We start from the raw sequence: 25,182 nt of genomic DNA, 5'->3' as shown, positions 1-25,182 counted from the left end.
GTAATTTTCATCCCCAAAACTACACCTGCATCAAATCAGATCTGCTCATTAGTCTGCATCTAAAATGGAGTGATCATACCTTGGAGAGCTGTTGCACCAAGTGGACTGACATGAATCATGGCTCCACATGAGAGATGTCAACTGAAACAAAGGAGAGGATTATCAAACTCTTAAAAGAGAGTAAATCATCACGTAATGTTGCAAAGATGTTGGTTGTTCACAGTCAGCTGTGTCTAAACTCTGGACCAAATACAAACACATGGGAAGGTTGTTAAAGGCAAACATACTGGTAGACCAAGGAAGACATCAAGACAGAAAACTTAAAGCAATATGTCTCAAAACTCGAAAATGCACAACAAACAAATGAGGAACGAATGGGAGGAAACTAGAGTCAACGTCTGTGGACCGAACTGTAAGAAACCGCCTAAAGGAAATGGGATTTACATACAGAAAAGCTAAACGAAAGCCATCATTAACACCTAAACAGAAAAAAACAAGGTTACAATGGGCTAAGGAAAAGCAATCGTGGACTGTGGATGACTGGATGAAAGTCATATTCAGTGATGAATCTGGAATCTGCATTGGACAAGGTGATGATGCTGGAACTTTTGTTTGGTGCCATTCCAATGAGATTTATAAAGATGACTGCCTGAAGAGAACATGTAAATTTCCACAGTCATTGATGATATGGGGCGCATGTCAGGTAAAGGCACTGGGGAGATGGCTGTCATTACATCATAAATAAATGCACAAGTTTACATTGATATTTTGGACACTTTTATTCCCATCAATTTTTTCTGTGTAGGCTCTCAGTTGTCCAGGTGGTATCCATAGTAGAGAAGCTTGAATCTTCGACTGGACTGGGTTGCTTGACGCGAGGACGTTTCGCTTCAAATCGCAGAAGCTTCCTCAGCTAAAATTCTTGCTCTGGAAGTCTGACTTCTGTCTTGACTCTTGTAGAGAAGAATAAAACAGAAGCCAACAAAAGCTGGAGTTTTAAACCTAACCAGACTCCTCCTACTGAGAAGCAGACTGCTATAGGCTAGTGACTAACCAATAGCTCTAATTAGCAACTATCGTGCTGTAGTTAGCACACCTAATGGCAGGACAGCTGTCCCTCTAATGATGGGATGGATGCCTTTCTGATGGCTCCCTTGATGACGTGAATGACTCATTACCATGAACAAAAGACTGAAACTCCTTTGACCTGAGTACCCCATTGTAAACAGGGGATAAAGCGTGTCTCAGACCCCCTCCCCCGGTTAAGGCTGGGTTTCAAACGTTTCACAAAGAATGCCTCCTTGACCCCTCTCTCAAACCATTTCTTCTCTCTGGCTAATATTTTAACTTCCTTGTCCTCAAACGTGTGGTACGTGTCTTTGAGGTGGAGGTGAACTGCAGACCGCAGTCCACTGGCGCCCTCTCTGCGGTGCTGGTATAGCCTTTTGTGTAAAAAGTAACCGTTACTGACTGCCACAATTTTTTTTTTTCCTGATTTCTTATAGTGTTTCTTAAAGCCAGAAAGTTGCCATTTGAAATGACTTTAGTTTTGTGTCATGTCTGTGATCTGCTTTTTTTTCTACAAAATTAATCAACTGAATGAACATCCTCCGAGGCCGGTGATTCCATAATTTTTGCCAGGGGTTGTAGTAAAATATCTACAACCTGACCAAATAAATGATCATCTACAATAATTAAACAATGGTGTACTTAAGCACTCCATGGCCAATTTTGAAGTCTAAAAATCTTCTGTGGTCCACCCACACTATCATCACAGTTTTGATTGACACATGAGATACAGAGTTTCTATGTATTTATTTTGTTAAATGAGGTTAGATAAATGAAGTAATTCCTCCATCGAGATTATTCTTATGTCTGAAGATCAGGGGGTGTCGCTGTGCAGTTTTACTACCTAATTAAGTCGTAGAATCTGATGGGTCACTAAATTTGTTGAAACACATATTGAAAATAAATGTGCATTGGGACCACAGCGCAGGGTTCCCGCCAGCGCAGTTGAGCATGGGGGCCCCTATGATGTGATTTATCCAGCATAGGCACGCTTTTCTGTTCTGTTTTGTTTTTCTTTTTTAAAGGACATGTTGTACGTTATTTAATGTCTCAGTTAGCAACACAAAGTGGCCCTCAAAATGCAGGAAGTAGTGTTTCAAAGGGTTATAAATTTTCTTGGGGGGATGCCCCCAGACCCTCCTATAATACTTGCAGCTCCAACACTCATCGCGTGGCTATGCCCTATAAGTTCCCCTCTGTGCTGTGAGAACCCTGCAGTATCACGGTGCAGCGCGTGAAGAGGATCTAACTCTTTAAATCACAGCCTTTCATTTGCAGCCGGCCCACATGGCAAGATGGAGAAGGCACAGTGAAGTAAACGGAGTTTCCGCTGCGGCAGCGAACACTTTGTTCAGACTGTGGCCTAATAGCTCACACTTTGGGGAGGCATGTGTCAGATTGCAGGGAGTCTTATAAGTTTGTGCTCATGGGGATTAGCATTGTGGCTTGATGGGTTGTGGGTGTAGTCGTGCAGACCATAAACTCCACTGTGTATGTAAACTGAGCCTCAAATAATCCTTCGTCTCCCCTCTGGTTACTCGGGGGAGTAGACAGGACATCGTAAATCCACCTTTAGCCCCACATATATAGACTGCCCTGTCGCTCTATGTTGGGAAACGTCTGTTCAGGATAGCCACACAAATCTGGCAGGTCTGGGAACCTTCAGCAGATGTCTGCACACATATTGTAACAAATGCAGGTATATTAATAGAACTGGACTTGTCCAGACTTGTGCCTGATTTACTAACCCCCATGCAGATTGAGAGCCACAGGTAGGAGTTGGATAACCAAAGTGCATGTGACACTAAAACTCTATGGTCATGCTTCCCTCCCAGGTCAAAGGTTAAGTAAGTGTCCTGGTCTTCAAAGGCCCGATTCCAAAGCCTTATTTCACCTCCAAACTCTTTTGCATCAATAATTCTGTCAATGTGGAATTAGGCTTTGCAACTGGCCAGCAAATGTTTGACCCTGACCCTTCAGACAGACCGTGACACGCGCTCCACAAATCCTTTTTGGAACATCAAACGCCGGGCGACCGTTCGGGGAGCTTCATTTTTTTTCAGGCTGGAAAACAATTTTCCAAAAAGTCCAGAGAGTGAGGCCATTCGTGTCCGCATCTGTTCCCGCATCTGTTCATAGCGAGGCACTGAGGACATCCGTGATTCATCAAATGAATTTTGGTCCAAATCCACAGAGGCGGCAGCCTGCGCCTGGTCTTATGATGTCATCTGTTTTGCACGGTCCAAACATACTGTACAGTAACTTGCACAAATACACAAAGAAGCACACGCCGCCCCATGAGAGCCCACAGTTCTGGGTTATTTTCTGTGCTGGATGAAAAGGAAACAAGCTTTGTTTATCTCTACGGATAGCAAAGATCAAAGTTTGTGTAAGGAGCTATAATGTTGAATCCCGCTCACTTTAGATGTGACCACAAGGGGACAGCCGGGCCTGTCGCCCCTCTCTGTGTGCACGTAAGAGGCTGGGTCATAGAAAGCTTGAGCTGTGGGCAGCACATGCGTCTGCGGCGGCCCGCGGTTCCCTCTGGTGCCCCGCCAAACAAGAGCTGGAGAAAGACTCACAGCGCTCCCCAAGAGGCAGCGGGAAAACTAGGGTAGAGAAAACCCCCCGAAGCTGTTGCTCACAGCAGTTTATAACAAGAACCTGTGAATCAGCGAGTCCGCTGCGCAGCTCTGACCTTCTGACCTAAATATTCACATCATTTGGTACCTCTCCTGGGAACCAGACGCCTCTGAGGGCTCGTATTAAATTTGTTTATGCAGATCTCAAGTAGACTTAGCCTGAATATACCAGGTTGCCTTGGACTCGGTTGTAAGTTGTGTCAAAATTTTATGTGCCTAGCTCGGTCTTCTTGAGCCATAATATGATTTTGTACTCAATGACTCATTGAAACTGGGTCACTGCTGCTATGATGGTTTAAATTCTGCAGGTATCCACTCGGATGTCATGTTTTTGTAGTTTTTCTTAAATCCGTGTGTCACTTTTGTTGCTGTTTTGTGAAATATCTCTTTGTTGGGAACTGAATCTCTGCTTTTCCCACCATCTAGCGACGCTGACTGTGTCTGATGTCACTGAGGTGATGAGCATTTCTGTGACGGTCAGATGGCCTTCGTGTTATCAACCGTTGGCTGACCCCAGGTTAGCTATGCCGGCTGTTTGACGAGAGGCCACGGGCTTGTTTTTCCTCTCTGTCTGCATCCACTTCTTGTTCCACGTCTATTTTAACCCTCCAGTCTCCTTCTCCTCCACTTACACTGCTGCTGTCCGACACATACTAGGAGTTGATCAATCACACGCCCATGAACACAGTCAAAACAGAGGAGACCTGCTTCAAACCCACACGTCATTGCAACTCGTCACAACTCATTAGTTTCTCCTCAAGATCAACATCTGGAGCTTCATTCTTCTTTACTCAGAACTTTCCAAATGTTCTTCTCTGACACTTTTCTAAACACGGTCGGGGAAAAACGGATGAAAGTCACTTCAGTCATTACACCCCCCTTAGTGTCAGGTTAGACCTCTTTAATCAGGCATGTGAGAAATGCGCATTGTTACGCTTTTACACATTTTAAAATTTCTGTGAAAGTGTTTTGTGTGAGTGTAAATCAGTGTTTTTATGTAATTATTACTGAGATCTGCATCCGGTTGTGGTTTGTTTTGTCCCACACAGTGATCAGAAAGTGAGTATTAACACATACACACAGTTTTTGGGATTCTTCTGACATAATTTGGACAAACTAAGTACTAAATACATGCCTTGCAACACTGCATCTTGGTGATTTTACATCTCCTGAAGTGTTGCAACCACATAGAATATTGTGTTGAGTTTCTGCCATGTGATTGGCTGGTATTTGTCTTCATGCACAGTTGAACAGGTGTAACTCATATAGAACCAGTGAGTATGAGTTTGAATGTGGAGTTATTGCTGTGATCACATTGAAGAACATTAATTTTTTTTTCTGAAGAATATTGTTTTTTTTTCAGAACTGTGCTCATTCATTTTGCCCATTTTAAGCATAAAAAAACAAATGCAAATATTTAACACAATGAGGCGGGAACAGTACATCACGTCGTGATGCTTGTATCATATCAAAAAAATTTTTTTTTTAAATATCGTGATACCATGAAAGGAAGAAATAATGATCTTTTGCATAAAAGATTTACTGTATAACACAAACAAATAGGAAACGGATAACATTGAGGATTACAATTTATACTTCAGATGAATTGTTTCTTTAAGGTTAAAATTCATCACATTACTTTGGACATAATTAGTGTGAACAACAGTGTAATTGTGTATCATGATATGTATCGTATTGTGTAGGTAGTGTCTCATACCAACCATAAAAACTATCTAAAAAAACTGAATGGAGGTGCATCAATTATTCCTCCATCATCAGATGTCATGCTTTTATATTTGGAGTTTTTTTTTTTGCATTTGATGTGTTGCTCTATTCTCAAACATCTCCACACACACACAGAAAAAACTCAGCAAGGCACAGTCCTCATAAATTGTCTTCAGTAATTAGAACGAGATGGTCGTACAAATTGTTGTTTCCTTCGTGCACGGTTACTCACTTTTTAAGGACGTCCTGCTCCACTGTCACACTGTCCCAAATTCTTTCCATTTCCTGATAACTGAAATCCAAAGAATACACATTTAAAAGCAACTCCTGACCTTTTGTCTGCTGTAAATGAAATAACAAGGAAATAACACGCATTCATGAGCTGCAAACTCACACGTTATTTGTTTTCACCACCAATATGTCCTGACAGAAAGTTAAAACAACCTCCAGTGTTTTATCTAATAGATTACAATTTGTTCATGTAAATGGGGAATCTTCTTCACAGACTAAGGTTAATTATGGAGTTCCACAAGGTTCTGTGCTAGGACCAATTTTATTCACTTTATACGTGCTTCCCTTAGGCAGTATTATTAGACGGCATTGCTTAAATTTTCATTGTTATGCAGATGATACCCAGCTTTATCTATCCATGAAGCCAGAGGACACACACCAATTAGCTAAACTGCAGGATTGTCTTACAGACATAAAGACATGGATGACCTCCAATTTCCTGCTTTTAAACTCAGATAAAACTGAAGTTATTGTACTTTGCCCCACAAATCTTAGAAACATGGTGTCTAACCAGATCCTTACTGTGGATGGCATTACCCTGACCTCTAGTAATACTGTGAGAAATCTTGGAGTCATTTTTGATCAGGATATGTCATTCAAAGCGCATATTAAACAAATATGTAGGACTGCTTTTTTGCAATTACGCAATATCTCTAAAATTAGAAAGGTCTTGTCTCAGAGTGATGCTGAAAAACTAATTCATGCATGTATTTCCTCTAGGCTGGACTATTGTAATTCATTATTATCAGGTTGTCCTAAAAGTTCCCTAAAAAGCCTTCAGTTAATTCAAAATGCTGCAGCTAGAGTACTGACGGGGACTAGAAGGAGAGAGCATATTTCACCCATATTGGCCTCTCTTCATTGGCTTCCTGTTAATTCTAGAATAGAATTTAAAATTCTTCTTCTTACTTATAAGGTTTTGAATAATCAGGTCCCATCTTATCTTAGGGACCTCATAGTACCATATCACCCCAATAGAGCGCTTCGCTCTCATACTGCAGGCTTACTTGTAGTTCCTAGGGTTTGTAAGAGTAGAATGGGAGGCAGAGCATTCAGCTTTCAGGCTCCTCTCCTGTGGAACCAGCTCCCAATTCAGATCAGGGAGACAGACACCCTCTCTACTTTTAAGATTAGGCTTAAAACTTTCCTTTTTGCTAAAGCTTATAGTTAGGGCTGGATCAGGTGACCCTGAACCATCCCTTAGTTATGCTGCTATAGACGTAGACTGCTGGGGGGTTCCCATGATGCACTGAGTGTTTCTTTCTCTTTTTGCTCTGTATGCACCACTCTGCATTTAATCATTAGTGATTGATCTCTGCTCCCCTCCACAGCATGTCTTTTTCCTGGTTCTCTCCCTCAGCCCCAACCAGTCCCAGCAGAAGACTGCCCCTCCCTGAGCCTGGTTCTGCTGGAGGTTTCTTCCTGTTAAAAGGGAGTTTTTCCTTCCCACTGTCGCCAAGTGCTTGCTCACAGGGAGTCGTTTTGACCGTTGGGGTTTTTACGTAATTATTGTATGGCCTTGCCTTACAATATAAAGCGCCTTGGGGCAACTGTTTGTTGTGATTTGGCGCTATATAAATAAAATTGATTGATTGATTGATTGTTTGTGGGCGTGTAAATATATGTGGCTCTAACACTTTAATATGTGCACTTATGCAGACGACGCTCTGTTTCTGACCTTGTGTTTTATTATCTCTTAGGTGTGTCTGACGTGACGCCAGCGGGCTGGCTCCAGGAACACGTCTCCACTACAATGTAGGCACTAAAATCAAGAGAGAATCAGCCTGAAGAAGTTGACGTCAAGCAGAAGGATGAAGCTTTTGTTCTAGCGGCACTGCCAAGTGCTGAGGTGGAACAGCTGTGCCGAAAACAAAAGCAGAAGATAAGCCGAGAGAAGGCGCGGGAGGCAGCGGACTGTCAATCATTGATGCCAACGCTTTGTGTACGCCATTGTCACCCAACGCTTCCTTCTGCGGCTGGTTTTATTTGTTCAGTCGCTCTCACGGTTCCAGCAGGAAAGGATTGGAGCCTGAGCAATTTGCCTTATCGCCATCGGGAATCGGAAGAGCGGGACGCTCCAGCCGCCGTCAGTATGTGCCATGTCATCGTCACCTGCCGCTCCATGCTGTGGACTCTGCTGAGTATTGTGGCTGCGTTCGGAGAGCTCATCGCCTTCATGAGCACTGACTGGCTGGTGGGCTTCCCCCGCACCCCCGATGCCGTCTTCAGCCCCCATGGGGCCACAACGGCCGGGGAGGCCTACCGACCCACTTTAGGCATCTATGGCCGCTGTATAAAACTGCCCCACATGCAGCGCGGTATACTTTGCGGACCATACGCGGTGCACTTCAGCGAGATTGCCAGCAGGTTCTGGCAGGCCACGTCTATCTTCCTGGCGGCGGGGATCCTGCTGCTGTGCGCGGTGGCGTTCATCTCGATCTTCACCATGTGCTTCCAGAGCATCATGAAGAAGAGCATCTTCAACGTATGTGGACTGCTGCAAGGGATCGCAGGTGAGCATGCGCGTTCTAACGTCAACACGAAAGCTTGTTTGTCTGAGAGGTTGCACACGTTTCGCCTAAACATCGCAGCTCCCACCGCCGAAAGAAAGCCTTCGACTCAGTGACCTTTAACCTGAGCAATCAGAGGCTTTCAGAGGCACAATTAGCTTGTTTTTACTCCCAACGCTGTCGCTCGGAGAAACTGCCACCCAAATATTTACTTTAGTCTCATTCAGCTGATGTTTTTCTGACAGGTGATTGGACAGGAACTAGCGGAACACACACACCTATCTGCGTTTGTGTGCGTGTCTCATGTGTGACTCTGTTTATGGTTTGTGTCTTCTTTGACTTGCTGTGATGAATAATGGACTTCGGACAGGAGGAGGCCATGAGGTCATACGTGATTTCTTCAGCCGCCCATTGGTAACGGCCGTCTTCCCTCACAGCTGTTTGTTTGGTGCAAACAGAAAAGGCGGGTGTGCGGTGAAGGACGCGGTGGCTCTAACCAGCCGTGTGCAGGCCGAATATCATGAGGACGTGAAGTTTCTTAAATCAGAACATCAGAGGAACCGATCAAGTGTTCATCTGGGGAAATACGTATGTTCAAATTATGTGATTGGGTTAGCTGTAGACAGACTGTTTTAATTTAATTTAACCTTTATTTAACCAGGTTAGTCCTATTGAAATCGAGACCTCTTTTACAAGGGAGACCTGGACAGTTATAAAGTTTCCAGTCCACAGAACCTGCATGTCTTTAGATGTGGGAGGAAACCCACACAAACACGGGGAGAACATGCAAACTCCACACAGAAAGGCCACAGGTGGGAATTGAACCCATGACCTTCTTGCTATGAGGCAACAGTGCTCAGACATGGGGCCAAATACAAAAGTATTTGTATTTTGGAGTATTTGTATTTTCTGACTTTGAATTCAAAGTATTTGTATTTGTATTTCAAATACATCGCCGATCCCAAGTATTTCCAAATACTTTTACAAATACTTTTCAAACTTGGGAATCTCTGTGACACCGTGTTGAGACACACCAGATATGACATTTTATTATTGTTTTGTGATATGGTGGATACAAAAGGATGTAATATTGATGGAAACAGAATATAGATTGTGATCATTTGATTATTGCCTGTGATATTATAATAGTGAATTTGTGATCAATCCTTTACTTATCAGTAGTATCTGGTCATGCTATTTTCACAATAAATTGTCACCGGTTTATCAGTTTTTGTGTTGATTTGTTGTTTATAGTTCATAGAAAGTATTTGTATTTGAAATACTCAAAATATATTTATTTGTATTTGGAATTCGAAAATCTAAAGTATTTGTATTTAAATACAATGCAAAGTATTTGACCCCATGTCTGACAGTGCTAACCACTAAGACACCGTGCTGCCTGTGTATTCTCTTTGCGTGGATTACTGAGGCAAATGTTGGTCAAATGAAACAAGGACGGGTTTTATTAAAACTAATACAGGATGTTACTGATGCAGTAGCCAGAACAAAGTTGATATTGTTTTGATTCCGTGTCGGTAATCACCTCCCCTGGCAGCGCTGCTCATGCAGAGTCTGACACATACTAAGCATACCCGAACTCGTCACGACTCCCCACGTGGTGCCCTGTTGTTGCGTGTCCTCAAACACATTCACGCATCAGTCTGAAAATCCCAGACAGGCTGTCCAGGAGCATCTTGAGTGTCAGAGCAGAAAGCCTGTTAGAAAGCTGAGGATCACATCAGAACCACAGTTACATCAGGTAACTTTTATTTATAATATGCGTTTTGACATTAAAGGAGACGGCTGGTATTTTTCAACCTGAACTCTAATTTGAAATGTGCTGACATTTGGATAACTGGCTGCAACCGTTTTCGATTTGGCTGCAACTTACACACCATCTGTGTAGAAACGTGACATGTTCACTACTACTACTACGGATGAGATACTCGGATATGGCTGACTCACAGTTAGGACTGTGGGACAGATGGAAAAGGTCATGAAAGTGGGGATGTCCACAGCCGAGTTTGCAAAGGATGAGGAAGAGGAAAGGGGGCGAGAATGGAACTTCAAACAGCTGAGGAGGCGGGAGGGCTTCCTTCATGCCTTGGCGGATGACCCTTTACTCATTTCAACGTCAGGAAGAGATAAGCGAGCTGATTGTCTGACATTGAACAGTGTCACTGTCCAACTTTCTTTCCCCCTCAGTCAATCAGTTGATGTTCACCAGTTGAGCCAAAAGGCGTTTCTGCTGAAGTGATAGTTGTGGTGATTACGTTTTTTCCATTCAGCCTGTGAATGAACTCACCCTCGCTGATATCAAGCACCAGCGTGTCCACACTGACTTTGCACGAATCATTGTTTCCACAACGCTCTCCGACCCTCCGGTAATGAGAAAACTGGATCCAGGCGGCAGATGTTTGGGGAAGTGATTGACCTCAGATGGGAAGATTGTGATGGAGTCACCAGAGATGGTCATGTCATTACGCCGAAGCAGCTCCAGACTCTGCTAACCTTTTCTCCAAAGCGCTGATGTTACTTCTGCAGCGCGTCTTCCTTCATGAGAAATGTTCTGATTGTTGCAGTGTCTCAGATTGTGTTAAACTGACATTTGATTCCTTCAGACCAGGTGGTTTACGACGTCTGTTCGTCCACTGAAGCAGATCCAGTCCCCCCTCTTACGTAATCAAATGGCTAAAACAGGCCGTCTGCTGTTGAGGGTCACCCGGTTAAAATCTGCATCCTGCGGCGCACATTTGGAAGCAGTCAGTTTGTCCACCTGAAAGTGAAACGTTATTTAAAAAGAACTTTTCTAAACTCGCGTGTCGTACTTCATTCAGAAAGGATTCAAGACGAGACGGCAAACAAACTCCGTTGTCAGGGTTTTAATTTTTTATTATTCCTGCTATAAGGTTTCTGCTGCAGTCGTGACTCATTAACCTCATCACACTTTTATTGCTGAACATGATTAAGACACCAGCTGGAACTGACAGTAATAAAATACCAGAGGTGACGTGTTAAATACGTCAACAAAAACTAAAACGGCTCTGCGTGCACACAATCGCACTCTATGAAATTACGGGTGGGGGGGGGTGGGGGGGGATGACACACTCACCTGTGGCCAGTGTTGCCACAGTTACTTTGAAAACTTACTTTTTTAGTTACTTTATACAGTTACTTCATTAGCATCTTTATGCAGTTACTTTATTAGCAGCTGCTGACAACTTGTAACTAATAAGGTAATTAATATTCTAACTTGGTTATTCATAAGATTGAGTAATCAGCAAAGTAACTCTTAGTTACTTTGCTGATTACTCTATTTTAAAAATAAATAAGTTAGATTTCTAGCAGTGTTGCCAAAGTAACTTTATTAGTAACTTTATACAGTTACTTTATACAGTTACTTCATTATCAGCTGTGGACAATACTCTAACTTGGTTATTTTTAAGATTGAGTACTCAGAAAAGTAACTTACTTTGCTAATAAGTCAGTCTTAAGAGTAACCCAGTTAGATTACTAGTTACCTTATTAGTTACATTACTTAGTTGCAAGTTGTCGCCAGCTGCTAATAAAGTAACTGTATAAAGTCATTTAAAAAGTAACTAATAATCTAACTTGGTTATTTTTAATATTCAGTACTCAGAAAAGTAACTATTAGTTTGCTGATAACTCAGTCTTAAGATTAACCAAGTTAGAGATACCTTAGAAATTACATTACTTAGTTGCAAGTTGTCGGCACCTGCTAATAACGTAACTGTATGAAGTAATTTAAAAAGTAACTAATAATCTAACTTGGTTATTTTTAAGATTCAGCACTCAGAAAAGTAACTATTAGTTAGTTTGCTGATTAGTTAGTTTGCTGATAACTCAGTCTTAAGGGTAACCAAGTTAGATTACTAGTTACCTTCTTAGTTACATTACTTAGTTGCAAGTTGTTGGCAGCTGCTAATAAAGTAACTGTGTAAAGCTGCTAATAAAGTAACTGTGTAAAGCTGCTAATAAAGTAACTGTACAAAGAAACTAAAAGAGAAACTAATAAAGTAACTTTTCAAAGTAACTGGCAACAGTGATTACTAGTTACTTCATTAGTTACATTACTTATCAGTTGCAAGTTGTCGGTAGCGGCTAATAAAGTAACTGCATAAAGCTGCGAATGAAGTAACTGTATAAAGTAATTAAAAAAAGTAACTTTTCAAAGTAACTGTGGCAACACTGGCCAAAATCTACTGGCGTTCTGTAACACAAAGCTGTGCAGCAGAGTGTTGGAATCGCCTGAAATCTTGATTGTGTGCAGATGACATAAAACCCGGCTCCACAGTTTGATTGTGTGTGCACGTGAAGCAAATACTGAAACAAGTTTGAAAGCAAGTCACTGGAGAACGTGACGTGGTGGGCTCTCTCTCTCTGAGCAAACTGAATTTCCTCGATAAAATAGTGTTTTTGTGATGCACATAAAAACCCATTAATAATGTGCAATCACACGGGGTGTCATTCAGTGTCTAAAGGTCTCTGTGCACACGTGGCATGCACGTTAACTAATCACAACAGAGCTTTGCATCAGCCACAGATGGAAAACCTGTGCACAGTGTGTGTGTGTGTGTGTGTGTGTGTGTGTGTGTGTGTGTGTGTGTGTGTGTGTGTGTGTGTGTGTGTGTGCGCGCTCTGCAGTTCATCTGAAATACATTTGAATAATAAATGAACTGCATTTATATAGCTCCTTTCCATCTGTATCAGATGCTCAAAGTGCTTTACAATAATGCCTCACATTCACCCCGATGTCAGGCTGCTGCCATGCAAGGTACTCACTGCACACTGGGAGCAACTGGGGATTAAGGATCTTACCCAAGGGCCATTAGCGATTTTCCGGTCAGGCTGGGATTTGAACCAAGGATCCTCTGGTCTCAAGCCCAGCGCTTAACCACTAGACCATCACTTCCCCAAGGTCACCATTTCTGCATGACCTTGATAAGGTGTGGTCGCACCGTGGAGTGATCCTGTTTTTAAGAAACACTTGTTTCAACACCTTTAGTTAAAGATTAACCTTTTCAAATGCTACGCACAGCTCATTCCTTCACCTCGCTGCCTGAATGTATGGGGAGTTTCATAACCGCTGTTGTAACTTGCGGTTAGGAAAGAAGGGTGTGGGGGCTTTTTTCACAAATGGAGTGGTAGCGGAGAAATGACTGTAAGAGACGAGACGAGAGCCAGTGCAGAGGAGGCGCAAGCCTGGGTAGGTGGAGTGCAGCGGGGTGTTTTAGGTTAGAAGGTCCGGCTTTTAGGGGGGTTGGGTATGTGTGTGGGTGTGGGGGTGTTCTGGAATGGGTGTGGTACAAAATTAAAACCATGCTTCAGTCCGTCGCCGGTGCTGATGTGGACATCGGGGCAACATGTGGAAAGGATTTATGACCTAGTTTTCATTTCCGTGTTTAATACGATGTCGGTGCTTTACGAAGGAGAATGAAGGGAGAAGGAGGGGTGGGGGAGATATAAGGAGAGATTGAAAGAGGAGAGTTTCACCACCCCACTTGTTTTTAAGAGCAAAGGAGCATGACCTACTTTCTGAAAGAAACGAAGGTGCGGACATTGAGACTGAAAGTCTCTGTCATTTATTATTCCTTTAACGGAGGAAAACCCAGTTGTAGGGTTCCTCTGATGCCCCCCTGCACAAGCAAAAATTTTGAGTTGTGAACCTGCTTGTACATTTGTCACGTGTCATACGGTCACTTGCCATTATATTTGTAACATGGTAGTAACAGTGATAACTACAATAGTCATATTTATAGCCCGTCAACATATATTTGTGGGTGACTGCAGGACTGAACCTGTACATTCATACTGGACACTCAAAGCTCAACTCCTCCTAAAGCAGTTAATGGATTATAGTGCAGACTTCCCGTCCTGGACACCAGCACGGACTCCCAAAAATTTCCTGTATAATTTGTATTGTCAACTGTGTCGGTATCATGGTCCAAGCAGAGTGTCGCCCCTTTGAGTCTGGTCTGCTTTAGGTTTCTTCCTCAAATCCTCAGAGGGAGTTTTTCTTTACCACTGTTGCCTGTGTTCTTGCTCTAGGGGTTAGTAAGGTTGTGTGACGCTCCTCGAGGCAGCTTTGTTGTGATTTGGCGCTATATACGTGATATAAAATAAAATAAATGGTGACATTTCTCATCAGTATGTCCTGGTTCCCCAACAACAGACGTGGATCTCATTCATCCAGGCGACATCCAAGCCGGTATGGCTTTATTTATGTTTTGCACTCATGTTCCGAGGTAGGCTGGGGGAGTAATCTTAAAACATACAGAAAACACTGAAGGAATGCCTTTCAAAGTAAGAAGAAAACAGAAGGAACTATAGTGGATTCAAGATTGTGATCGTGAATGAAAGAATTCATTAAGTTATTTATTCGGCACTTAGATCAACAATAACAAAAACTCCTAAAAAGAACAACTTAACGGTGTACCCGTGTGGCCGAAAGGCTGTAGACAGTAGTGTGTGTGTATATACATACATACATATATATATATATATATATATATACATATATACACACACACACACACACAACAAATACCAATGAAGCGTGCATGAACAATACAAATTAATCGCTGAACTAAAATTTCAAAACACAACCAGACAAACCCAAAAACCATAACAAAATCGTTAAACTTAATTCTTCAAACTATAACAAGCAATTTTATTATTTTTGTAAAGTCTTTTAAAGTCAACTAAGGTACCAAGTAATTTAATGTTATCAGGACAATTATTCCAACGGAAACAGTGACGTTTTACAGTAGTTTGGATCTTTAACTTCTCAAAAAAATAACGTTCCTCACAAATTATAACTGGACGCCCTCATTTTAAACAGATCTTGGACATGTTGAGGCAAAAGTTTAACTTTATACATTTGTATTGTGATGTAATCAACCAAGTGCCAGAATTTAAAAAAAACAAACAGGCAATGGATTTTTTGACTCACAATGTGGTTTATTACTTATAATTCTTATGGCTCTCTTTTGCAAAAGAAATATTAGTTTTTTATTGGTTTTGTATGTGTTTCTCCAAACCTCAATGCAAAAGGTTGTATATGGAACAAGTCATGAATAATATAAAATAGTTAATGAATGTTGGGAGAGGAAGTCTTTTGCTTTATGCAGAATTGCAATGGCTTTAGGCATTTTAGAGTTAACATAATTAATGTGTTTTCCAGCATAATTTATCATCATTTATCTTTGCTGCAAAGGTGAATTTGTTCACACTATTTTTTTTTTTTTTTAAGCTATCAGTACAGTGGCTAAATGGCCTTTTTGGGATAATTGCACAAGTATTTGTCGTTCACAGTTTTAAATGTTTCTTGATTGGTGACAGACGCCTCGCTGGGCGGAAGTACAGCTCGTAGTGTTGAGAATTACTGTCACAGAGATGATGTTTTACAGAAGTACACCACTTGCCTTCATATGAGATGAGGATAGTTTAAAGTTGTAAACGTAGGTCACGGAGGAAGCAATGTGTCCTTCGTCTAAAATTGAAGGTTGCTGTGGGGGTTGAAACTCCTTCAGTTGCCTTTTCCTGTTGTGTGTGTGTGTGTACTCCCCGTTACGTTCTGCCCTGACGGGATCACATGTCATGGCTCGGGCTCGGAGTTCTCTTTCCTGTGTTGGCACTTGCAGTGACTTTCTTCAGTCACATTTCAAACAGCAGTCAGGAAATCAACCTGGTGGTACATTTTTGTTCTAATGGGATGCTTAGAATGCTACAGCAGTACTTTGGCAGGAAATGTTGTTGTACCAGAGGATGGTGGGGTTTCTTTTTACTACAGTCATCAATAATGGTGACCTGTAGTGCACAAAACACATCAGAGCTGAAGGATTATGGGTTTTTGTCCAACTAATGGTGAAAACAGATCTTGATTTAATGCTGGTTCACAGCAGCAACTCTCGACAATAACTAGCTTGACTGATGCTCGGGTTGGTAGGAATGTAACCTGACTCAGAACTACTGTAAGTCAGAAGTGAACCTTTCTGAATGAAGAGTGGAGCATTTTCAAGGAACTAAACAAATCCTGTTGACCTGACTCAACCTGCACGAATCACAAGAAACTATTTCTTTTCACCACTGAATAAGCAAAAGTGTCATTAGAAGTATATGGTAACATGATGAGGATCCCTACGGTGGTACGTTTATCCATGTTTACCTCAAGGTGAATGCTGAAGAGGGGCTTATTCTTCTGCTTCCAATGGGAATGAGCCCCTCATCTGTAACTGAATTAGGGAAGAAGGCTAAGGTAAATAGTTGTGTGTACACATAATCTATGTATTGTTTTAAAATGTTTAACATTTACTGAGGTGAACATGCACATGTACAGTAGTGTTCAGAATAATATTAGTGCTATGTGACTAAAGAGATTAATCCAGGTTTTGAGTATATTTCTTATTGTTACATGGGAAACAAGGTACCAGTAGATTCAGTAGATTCTCACAAATCCAACAAGACCAAGCATTCATGATATGCACACTCTTAAGGCTATGAAATTGGGCTATTAGTAAAAAAAAAAAAAAAAAACAGAAAAGGGGGTGTTCACAATAATAGCAGTGTGGCATTCAGTCAGTGAGTTCATCAATTTTGTGGAACAAACAGGTGTGAATCAGGTATCTCCTATTTAAGGATAAAGCCAGCACCTGTTGAACATGCTTTTCTCTTTGAAAGCCTGAGGAAAATGGAACGTTCAAGACATTGTTCAGAAGAACAGCATAGTTTGATTAAAAAGTTGATTGGAGAGGGGAAAACTTATACGCAGGTCCAAAAACTTAAACTTAACTCAAAATGGATAGAAGAATAACCAGAATGGCAAAGGCTCAGTCATTGATCAGCTCCAGGATGATCAAAGACAGTCTGGAGTTACCTGTAAGTGCTGTGACAGAAGACGCCTGTGTGAAGCTAATTTTTTTTACAAGAATCCCCCGCAAAGTCCCTGTGTTAAATAAAAGACGTGCAGAAGAGGTTACAATTTGCCAAAGAACACAACTGGCCTAAAGAGAAATGGAGGAATATTTTTGGACTGATGAGGATAAAAGTTTGTGAGACGACCCCCAAACTCTGAATTCAAGCCACAGTTCACAGTGAAGACAGTGAAGCATGGTGGTGCAAGCATCATGATATGGGCATGTTTCTCCTACTATGGTGTTGGGCCTATATATCGCATACCAGGTATCATGGATCAGTTTGGATATGTCAAAATACTTGAAGAGGTCATGTTGCCTTATGCTGAAGAGGACATGCCCTTGAAATGGGTGTTTCAACAAGACAATGACCACAAGCACACTAGTAAACCAGCAAAATCTTGGTTCCAAACCAACAAAATTAATGCCTCGCAGATGTGAAGAAATCATGAAAAACTGTGGTTATACAGCTAAATACTAGTTTAGTGATTCACAGGATTGATAAAAAAGCAGTTTGAACATAATAGTTTTGAGTTTGTAGCATCAACAGCAGATGCTACTATTATTGTGAACACCCTCTTTTCTACTTTTTTTTTTACTAATAGCCCAATTTCATAGCCTTAAGAGTGTGCATATCATGAATGCTTGGTCTTGTTGGATTTGTGAGAATCTACTGAATCTACTGGTACCTTGTTTCCCATGTAACAATAAGAAATATACTCAAAACCTGGATTAATCGTTTTAGTCACATAGCACTACTATTATTCTGAACACTACTATACCTTGGTAGAGATCTTCTCCATGCATTCAGATACGTTTGCCGGTTCAGTGAGTGAGTGAAAATTTAAACCCAAAAACATCTACCAACAGGGCTCAAGGTTGGAAGAAAAACAAAAAAAAAATCGCAGAATTCTCCTTTAACAAGATCCTATCGTTTGAGTTAACAATCCTTCTTCCTGTTTCCCCGCAGGTCTGTTTCTCATCCTGGGTCTGATGTTGTACCCCGCTGGCTGGGGTTCAGACAAGGTTCAGCTGTACTGCAGCCACGAGGCGGCTCCGTACCGTGCCGGGCTGTGCTCCATGGGTTGGGCCTTCTACACCGCACTGGGAGGCACTGTGCTCACTTTCATCTGTGCAGTTTTTTCTGCTCAGGCAGAGATCGCCACCTCCAGTGACAAGGTCCAGGAGGAGATCGAGGAGGGCAAGAGCCTTATCTGCCTCCTCTGAGGTGCAGATGTTTTCTTTTTAAAAACCCAGAGCAGAAAACGAGGCCAAGAAAGATCAGCAGCTGCCTTTTGGCTGAAGGCCTGTGAAACGGTTTCACCTGTATCGTTTACCACTAAGACTTTTTATTGTTGTGTGTTTGTGTGGGAGAAATCAACAAGTGCCAAGTGTGTTTCTCAGTATGTGTGTGTGTGCCATTTGTCTTCCTGCCTCTGCAGGCACCCTGTTATTGTTAATCATGTGCAACCACATGATCTGTAAATACGTGCCAGTACAGTTATATTGTACATAGTTCCAACCTGAGGATGATGGTCGGGTTCATCCAGGCCGACTCCGGCTCCGCGGCGTCATGCTCGCCTTAATACACTGGTGTTTTCCCGCCAGATCCCGCCCAGCAGACCTGGATCTTTTTACGTGCTGCGTGAGTAACAGCTCGACGAGGGAACCACTACACGGCAGAATAAACCACTGACAGAACTGTCCTCAGATCAGACTAGAATGTCCTTTAAAGCCTGCAGAATGTGCTGTTATGGCAGTGATTGTGTTCGTAGACCCTTGAAACGGTGCTTCGTACGGAATGCAGGAGTCGCACAAACTGTAGTGCGTCTGTCTATGAGATTGTTTTTTGATCTATTTTGAAGAAGAAGAAAAAATCCGACCATAATCCACTCATCTGACAGCAGACCTGTGAAGATGTCTCGTGCACGACGACTGAACAATGAGGAGACACGAGGTGTTTTTTTCTTTTGTTTTACTAATGTCTGGTTTCAGGGATGATCCTCCAGTCTTGAGTTGCAGATATAGTGTCTAATTTGTTGCTGTCAAATGAATAAAGAGGGGAAAAATAAGAGCCCATGTGGTTTGTTTTTATCCTGCAGAAGCTTCACAGGGTTAGCTGAAGAGTCTGAGCAATGCTGAGACCTCCGTTTGGACCTTGAGGTTGGGGTGGGTACATTTTCGGGTGATGAGTTTTTCCACAGATGCAAGCCCATGTGAAGCTTTTTAATTTTTTTTTAAACAAAGCACTTTTTGCTGTGAATTATGTGCTACCTGTACGTATCACGCTGTTCCCTCCGCCGCCCCCCTGGGACGCACATCTCTCCTCGCAGACGATACAGAGAAGCTTCTGGCACAACCTCGTGGCTCCCTTCCTCCACAGCACTCGCAAACTAAACAGTGCTTGATCACTTCCAGATCAGGCACATGACAAAATCTGTAGAGTGCAGCAGAAATCCAGGCCAGAGGTTTTTAGTTTTTCCTTCCACGGAGGAGCAGCCACAGACAAGAGCCACACACTTTGGATTCCTTTCACACTCTGCAAAGCAGAAGTTTGAGCGGGTTTTTTTTTTTTTTTTTAAATGGGCATAAATTGTACAAACGTCATTCTAATGAATGTGCATTTGAGGTTTTATTACCTGCAACAAATGCGAAGATGGTCATTTTAATCCAGAGACAGATACCCAACTGGAAATGCTTGAACACTGACCCGAAAGACCTGTATTGCAAAACTAAAAAAAAATAAAATAATAACTAGAGCCCAAACCACAACCAACAAGTTTCCAATTCCACAATTTTTTTTTTTTTTACCTTGGAAAAAATTTAAGGTCAAAAGTGGCTTTTCATAAGCTACTATAATACAAAATATAGATCAAAAGGGGGTTTCATATGGAAGTAAATCTGTGCCATCAGAGTTTGAATGTGAATTTTAAGGTTGAATGTTTTTAGCATAAAAATCAGTTTGAAGGTGAATTTCTAAGGTTGAATTTGTTTAGCATCAAAATATTCAATCTCAAACTTCAACCAAAAAAAAAAAAAATTCAACCTCTCAAAAAAAAAAAAAAAAAAAAAAAAAAAAAAAAAAAAAAATAGAAAAGCATCACAGATTTACTTCCATAAATGTTGGATGCCAGACAGGGATTGATTGCTTCTCCCTGCTTTTTTATTTTTTTTTTTTTAGGTTGAATTTTTTTGTTAGGTTGAGGTTTTTGAGGCTGGATATTTTGATGCTAAACAAATTCAACCATAAAAATTCAAACTCTGATGGCACAGATTTACTTCCATAGTTTGTGTTAAAATCAAATATCGGCTAAATCCACAATCCGGATCAGGTCTGGAACAAACTTTGTCAGGTGATAGTGAGTGCCAGTCTGCACCTCACTTTCAAATATGAGAGTGATTGGGGCACATTTGATTAAGATGTAAAATATACATTAAATGGGGTTTTCAAATGGCCACAAAATCCACAATATTCAGATAGCAGTTGCATTTTAGAGATGAAGCCAAAACTTCAGATCCGGAGTGTTTCGAAACATGTCTATCCGTGGCATTTTTAAACAATCCAGAAATGTTCATTAAATAAATAAACTATGCAATGTAGAATTATAAAAGTGGCAGCACTAAAAATGCTTGCATTTATTTCTGTTGTAGATTTGCTGGCGCTGTTTGAAGGCAGACTTATGCTCTACTGACCCCTTCAGGCTGCCAGCTGAAATACAGTTTATTCAGCGTGTAGAAGTGTTTCCTTGTTTAGATGTTCATGCTGGACACATGGAGCAAATACACACATTTAGTCATACTTCAAGAAACACCATGAAAGATACAGAAGAAGAATTTTATTCAGTGTTAATTCAATAAATATACAAAACTACTCAACATGCGACTGAAGGTGAAACTTGAAGTACACAGCGTGGCTGCTGATCATCTGCAAGTCATACAAAATATACAAGCTTTCCCGCTGTATTTTAATCGAGCAATTCAGCCGTCTTTAATTGTTAGAGATGTTTGTGGAAACTAATTTCATTCTCAGTGTTGCTACCACAGATTTAAAGCCACACTACAGTACATCACACACACACACACACCACATCTTTCTCACATTTATCAACAAGTCAAAAAAAAAAAAATCAAATGTCAGTTTTTCATTAATAACAGCAGGCAGATTTCTGTTTTTTTTTTTTGTTTTTTTTTTTTAACATTCCTTACTTTCAGGTAGGACATGGGGGAAACAAAATACCTCAACCAACTTCAAAAAGTTTCTAATCAGTTAGCCGGTCTCTGCTCTACCAGAGACTCAGACATTTATAGCAACACTAAGGGCCCTATCTTAAAGATGGATGCAAACTGCCTGGTGCAAACGGTTTGTGGCCTCCGCCATTATATTGTAATTAGCACAATGCTAAAAGCAAATCAGGGCGCTCTGCACAAAGGGGCTGGATTATGTCTCCACATTATTCGTGGGCTTGTTGTAGGAATACCATAAATTCAACCAATCAGTGACACTCATCATCACCTTTAAACCAGGGTGTGTCAAGTTCTAGCTCATTGTTATTAAGAGTGGGCAGCGAGCACAGACAGGTTTTCTGGCAGGGAATCATTCTGTACTGATGAAAACAAACAAACACTGGGCAGGTGCTGACGGCTGTTTGAGTACCTCCAGCATCCAAATTGCTGAATTACGTTGCCTTTTAAAATACAAGTGGAAAAACTCCAGTGTCCTGAAGTGGACACGTGCTGTTGTGCACACCATGCACTCTGTAACAGACCTGAGCTTTCTTTTTTCTGTTAAAGTTGGTGTGTGATTAATGTGTCTCTAAGCCCAGGCTATAATCCAAATTATCAGCAGTCTACTCTGGTGTAAAACAGATTTATTATAGTTTTGTTTCGTCCATTTCATTAGTCATGTTTATTTCATCTTTCAGTTGTGCTTCATTGGTAAATGGACTGCATTTATATAGCGCTTTTCCATCTGCATCAGATGCTCACGGTCCTGTACACTCACTACGCACAGTGTGTGCCCTTTAAATACAATGCACTGGACCTCAGAGGTGGTTTTTGGTGGTTTGTAGAGCTAATGTTTTCTAGTGCTAGAACCTGAACTTGACCACACCTCAGTTTTACACCAACATGCCCACATGAACCAAAATGGACAATGTGAATGCAGCCGTGGTGTGACTACAACAACAACAACAGCATCCACTGGAAACTGGAGATCTGCGAGTAAGATAACTGTCGCACTAGTTAGTATTTTACCAGCATATTCAGGTAGTGAATCTGTATCAGTTAAATACTCAAATTAACAAAGTGGTCACTCTATTAATGAGGCCAACAAGTCTGCTTGTACATTTACTTTGCAAATTGTGCATGAAACAAAACTTCAATCATTCCCTCTTGAAAATCTAGAGCCAGAATTATTTTCATGCATGCACATCTTCGCGTGATGCGCTACCATTATGCGACATTTCACTGAAATCCAGAGTTATGCTTAGAAGACAGACGGACAGATGAGCCTGTTAAATACCGCTCCTTCAAACTGTTTATGTGGCGAACAACTCGTGATGCACTGTGTACCGCAGGGGTGGGCATCGAGGGCCGAGACACTGCAGGTTTTCCATGCAACCATTCACCTCAGCAGGTGGGTTGCTGATGAGCTTCTCCTCTGAACATAAACACCTGGTTGTCAATGAAATCACCTGATCGTCAATGAAATCACCTGCTGAGGTGACTGGTTGCACGGAAAACCTGCAGTGTCTCGGCTCTTTATGGCACATGATTGCCCACCCCTGGTGTACCGCTTTGCGGCAGGTGGAAGATAGGGCCCCTAGACTTCACTGTATAAATGTGAAACTACACCGCAATGTATTTTAGCAGATACGTAGTAGGTGCATAAAAGACGAAAAGAACAACATTCAGATATGATGCACTGCTTTATGCTCCTGCTGGACTCTACAGATATTCAGTCTTCAAACAGTCACATTATGAATACACAAGTAATCACATTACAGCCAAACTGCTGCCCGGCTCTGATCTTTTCATTCACTTTATTACAACAGCATGTTGCAACTTTGCATTTCAAATGCAGGATACTATTATTATCTAATTTGCTCATGTGTGGAATTGTGCAGAATTTCTAACTGAGGAGCAAAATCCTGAGCAAATCCGAGGTAAATCTCCTGCACTGCTTTCCCTCTTCAAACAGATGATGGTACAAACAAACAGCTGCAGACAAATGTGTCCGAGCACGTAGGTCGTTGTGCTCTAAAACCACGAGCGCCATAAGCCTGTTATGGTACAAGTGTGTTGTGACTGACAACTCTCATTGATGAGGACAGATGTAGAGACTCTCTCACACACACACACACACACACACACACACACTTTCTAACATCATTTTGGCCCTTTGCTCTTTCTCATAGACGTCACATTTGTTAGTCAGAGGTGCACAGCTGCGTGCTTGTGCTCGTGGTTTTGTAACAGCACGTAGTGCACAGAATAATTAAAGTTTCGTGAGCACGGCCGGTTTATTTGAGGCGTCTCCTGATCTCAGCAGGTGCATTTAAGGACTGAAGGAGTAGCGCGGCAGGAGGCCGGTGTATATTAAAAACCCTTCCATCTGCCCTGAATGCAGCACGTGTGCAGAGTCAACCTGGCAAATTAAAGTGCAATTGGACATTATTTCACAACAGACAGATCAACAAAATAAAATAAACCCTTTAAGAAATGATTAAAAGCCAACTTGAAGCAATATTTCCAACTTCACACTCAATCTTCGCTACAGTGGAACAACCAGAGACTCCGTGTGAGGAGAAAAAGATGCACATCTTAAATTTTCCAAAGGACAAAATATCTATTCTGAAACCAGCATCCACATGTGGTTAGTTTTGCCAAAATATGAAGCAGGAGCCCACAGTTACAGTACAAGTTGTGCAGTAAAGTGATGTTGCACAGCTTGTAAAACTTGATTCTGAAGAAAGCAAAATGATCGAAATCGAGACTATGAACTGAGAATGCACAGCATTCATTTTCAGCAATACAAAGTCACTCCACATGGGGGAAGCAGTGTAAACAAACTAATAATCCCAGTATTCTAACCCTAACCTGGTGTCACAGACCAAACGATCCCACCCGCCTCCACTGTGCATGCGTCGTTAGCCGCGGTTCACCGATTATCACCTCATTTCTGCTTCAAACTGCCTCCAGTCATCATCTATCTCAACAACAGATATCAGAAGCTTTTGTACAACAATCATTTCCATACAAATGCAGCATTATTTCGTCAAAAAAGACGGAAGAAGCATAGTAGCGAAGCTTGAATCTTTGACTGGACTGGGTTGCTTGACGTGAGGACGTTTCGCTTCAAATCACAGAAGCTTCCTCAGCTAAAATTCTTGCTCTGGTGGTCTGACTTCTGTCTTGCCTCTTGTAGAGAAGAATAATTATTCCTCACATCAAGCAACCCAGTCCAGTCGAAAATTCAAGCTTCGCTACTATGGAAACCACCTGGACAACGGAGAGCCTTCACAGAAACAGAAGAAGCATTCAGAGTGCCGCAGCTACACGAGCTGCTAGCTGATGCCTTCACTGCGTGTCTATAATTTCAAAGTGTCACAGATTATCACTTTATTTCTGCTTCAATCTGACTTTAGAATAATCTAAGAGGTTTTACTTTGTCATCTGATGGTTAATAATTCCATTAATCCATTTGATTGCTGTGGATGAAGAGACTGTCTCGGACGAGCGGCTGCGCTCCGAAATGACGCATGCACAGTGGAGGCAGGGCGGACCAATTTTTAGGGGCGGACCATTCGGTCTGTGACACAGGGAGTCACTGGCCCTGCTCCTCACGCTCGCCTGCTCTGCATGTCTTCCTTTGGCCAATCCCAATGTCCTCCCTAAACGCTAACCTCTGACCCCTCACAGACTTAAACGGCATCACCTGGAAAGTGACTGAGTGAACGAGGCTGTAAGGGTTCAAAAAGGTATAAATAAGAATGGGACACATCACATTCCCTT

At 41.7% G+C, this 25,182-nt stretch overlaps 1 protein-coding gene across 2 annotated transcripts in view; it reads left to right on the top strand.

The window, feature by feature from the left end:
* The window catches only part of LOC117530076 (LHFPL tetraspan subfamily member 2a protein), a 120,396-nt gene extending 101,153 nt beyond the window's left edge, over positions 1-19,243 (top strand). For both annotated transcript variants that reach the window (XM_034193013.1, XM_034193012.1), the window contains exons 2-3: positions 7,427-8,239; positions 18,140-19,243. In XM_034193013.1, coding sequence (XP_034048904.1) covers positions 7,654-8,239; positions 18,140-18,396 — 843 coding nt within the window. In that variant the 5' untranslated portion in view covers positions 7,427-7,653 and the 3' untranslated portion in view covers positions 18,397-19,243. The remainder of the gene's footprint in view (positions 1-7,426; positions 8,240-18,139) is intronic.
* Positions 19,244-25,182: the final 5,939 nt, after the last annotated feature.

The sequence above is a fragment of the Thalassophryne amazonica genome, chromosome 17, assembly GCF_902500255.1.
Source record: "Thalassophryne amazonica chromosome 17, fThaAma1.1, whole genome shotgun sequence".
NCBI classification, from domain to species: domain Eukaryota; kingdom Metazoa; phylum Chordata; class Actinopteri; order Batrachoidiformes; family Batrachoididae; genus Thalassophryne; species Thalassophryne amazonica.
This window is presented reverse-complemented; position numbering and strand designations above follow the sequence as displayed.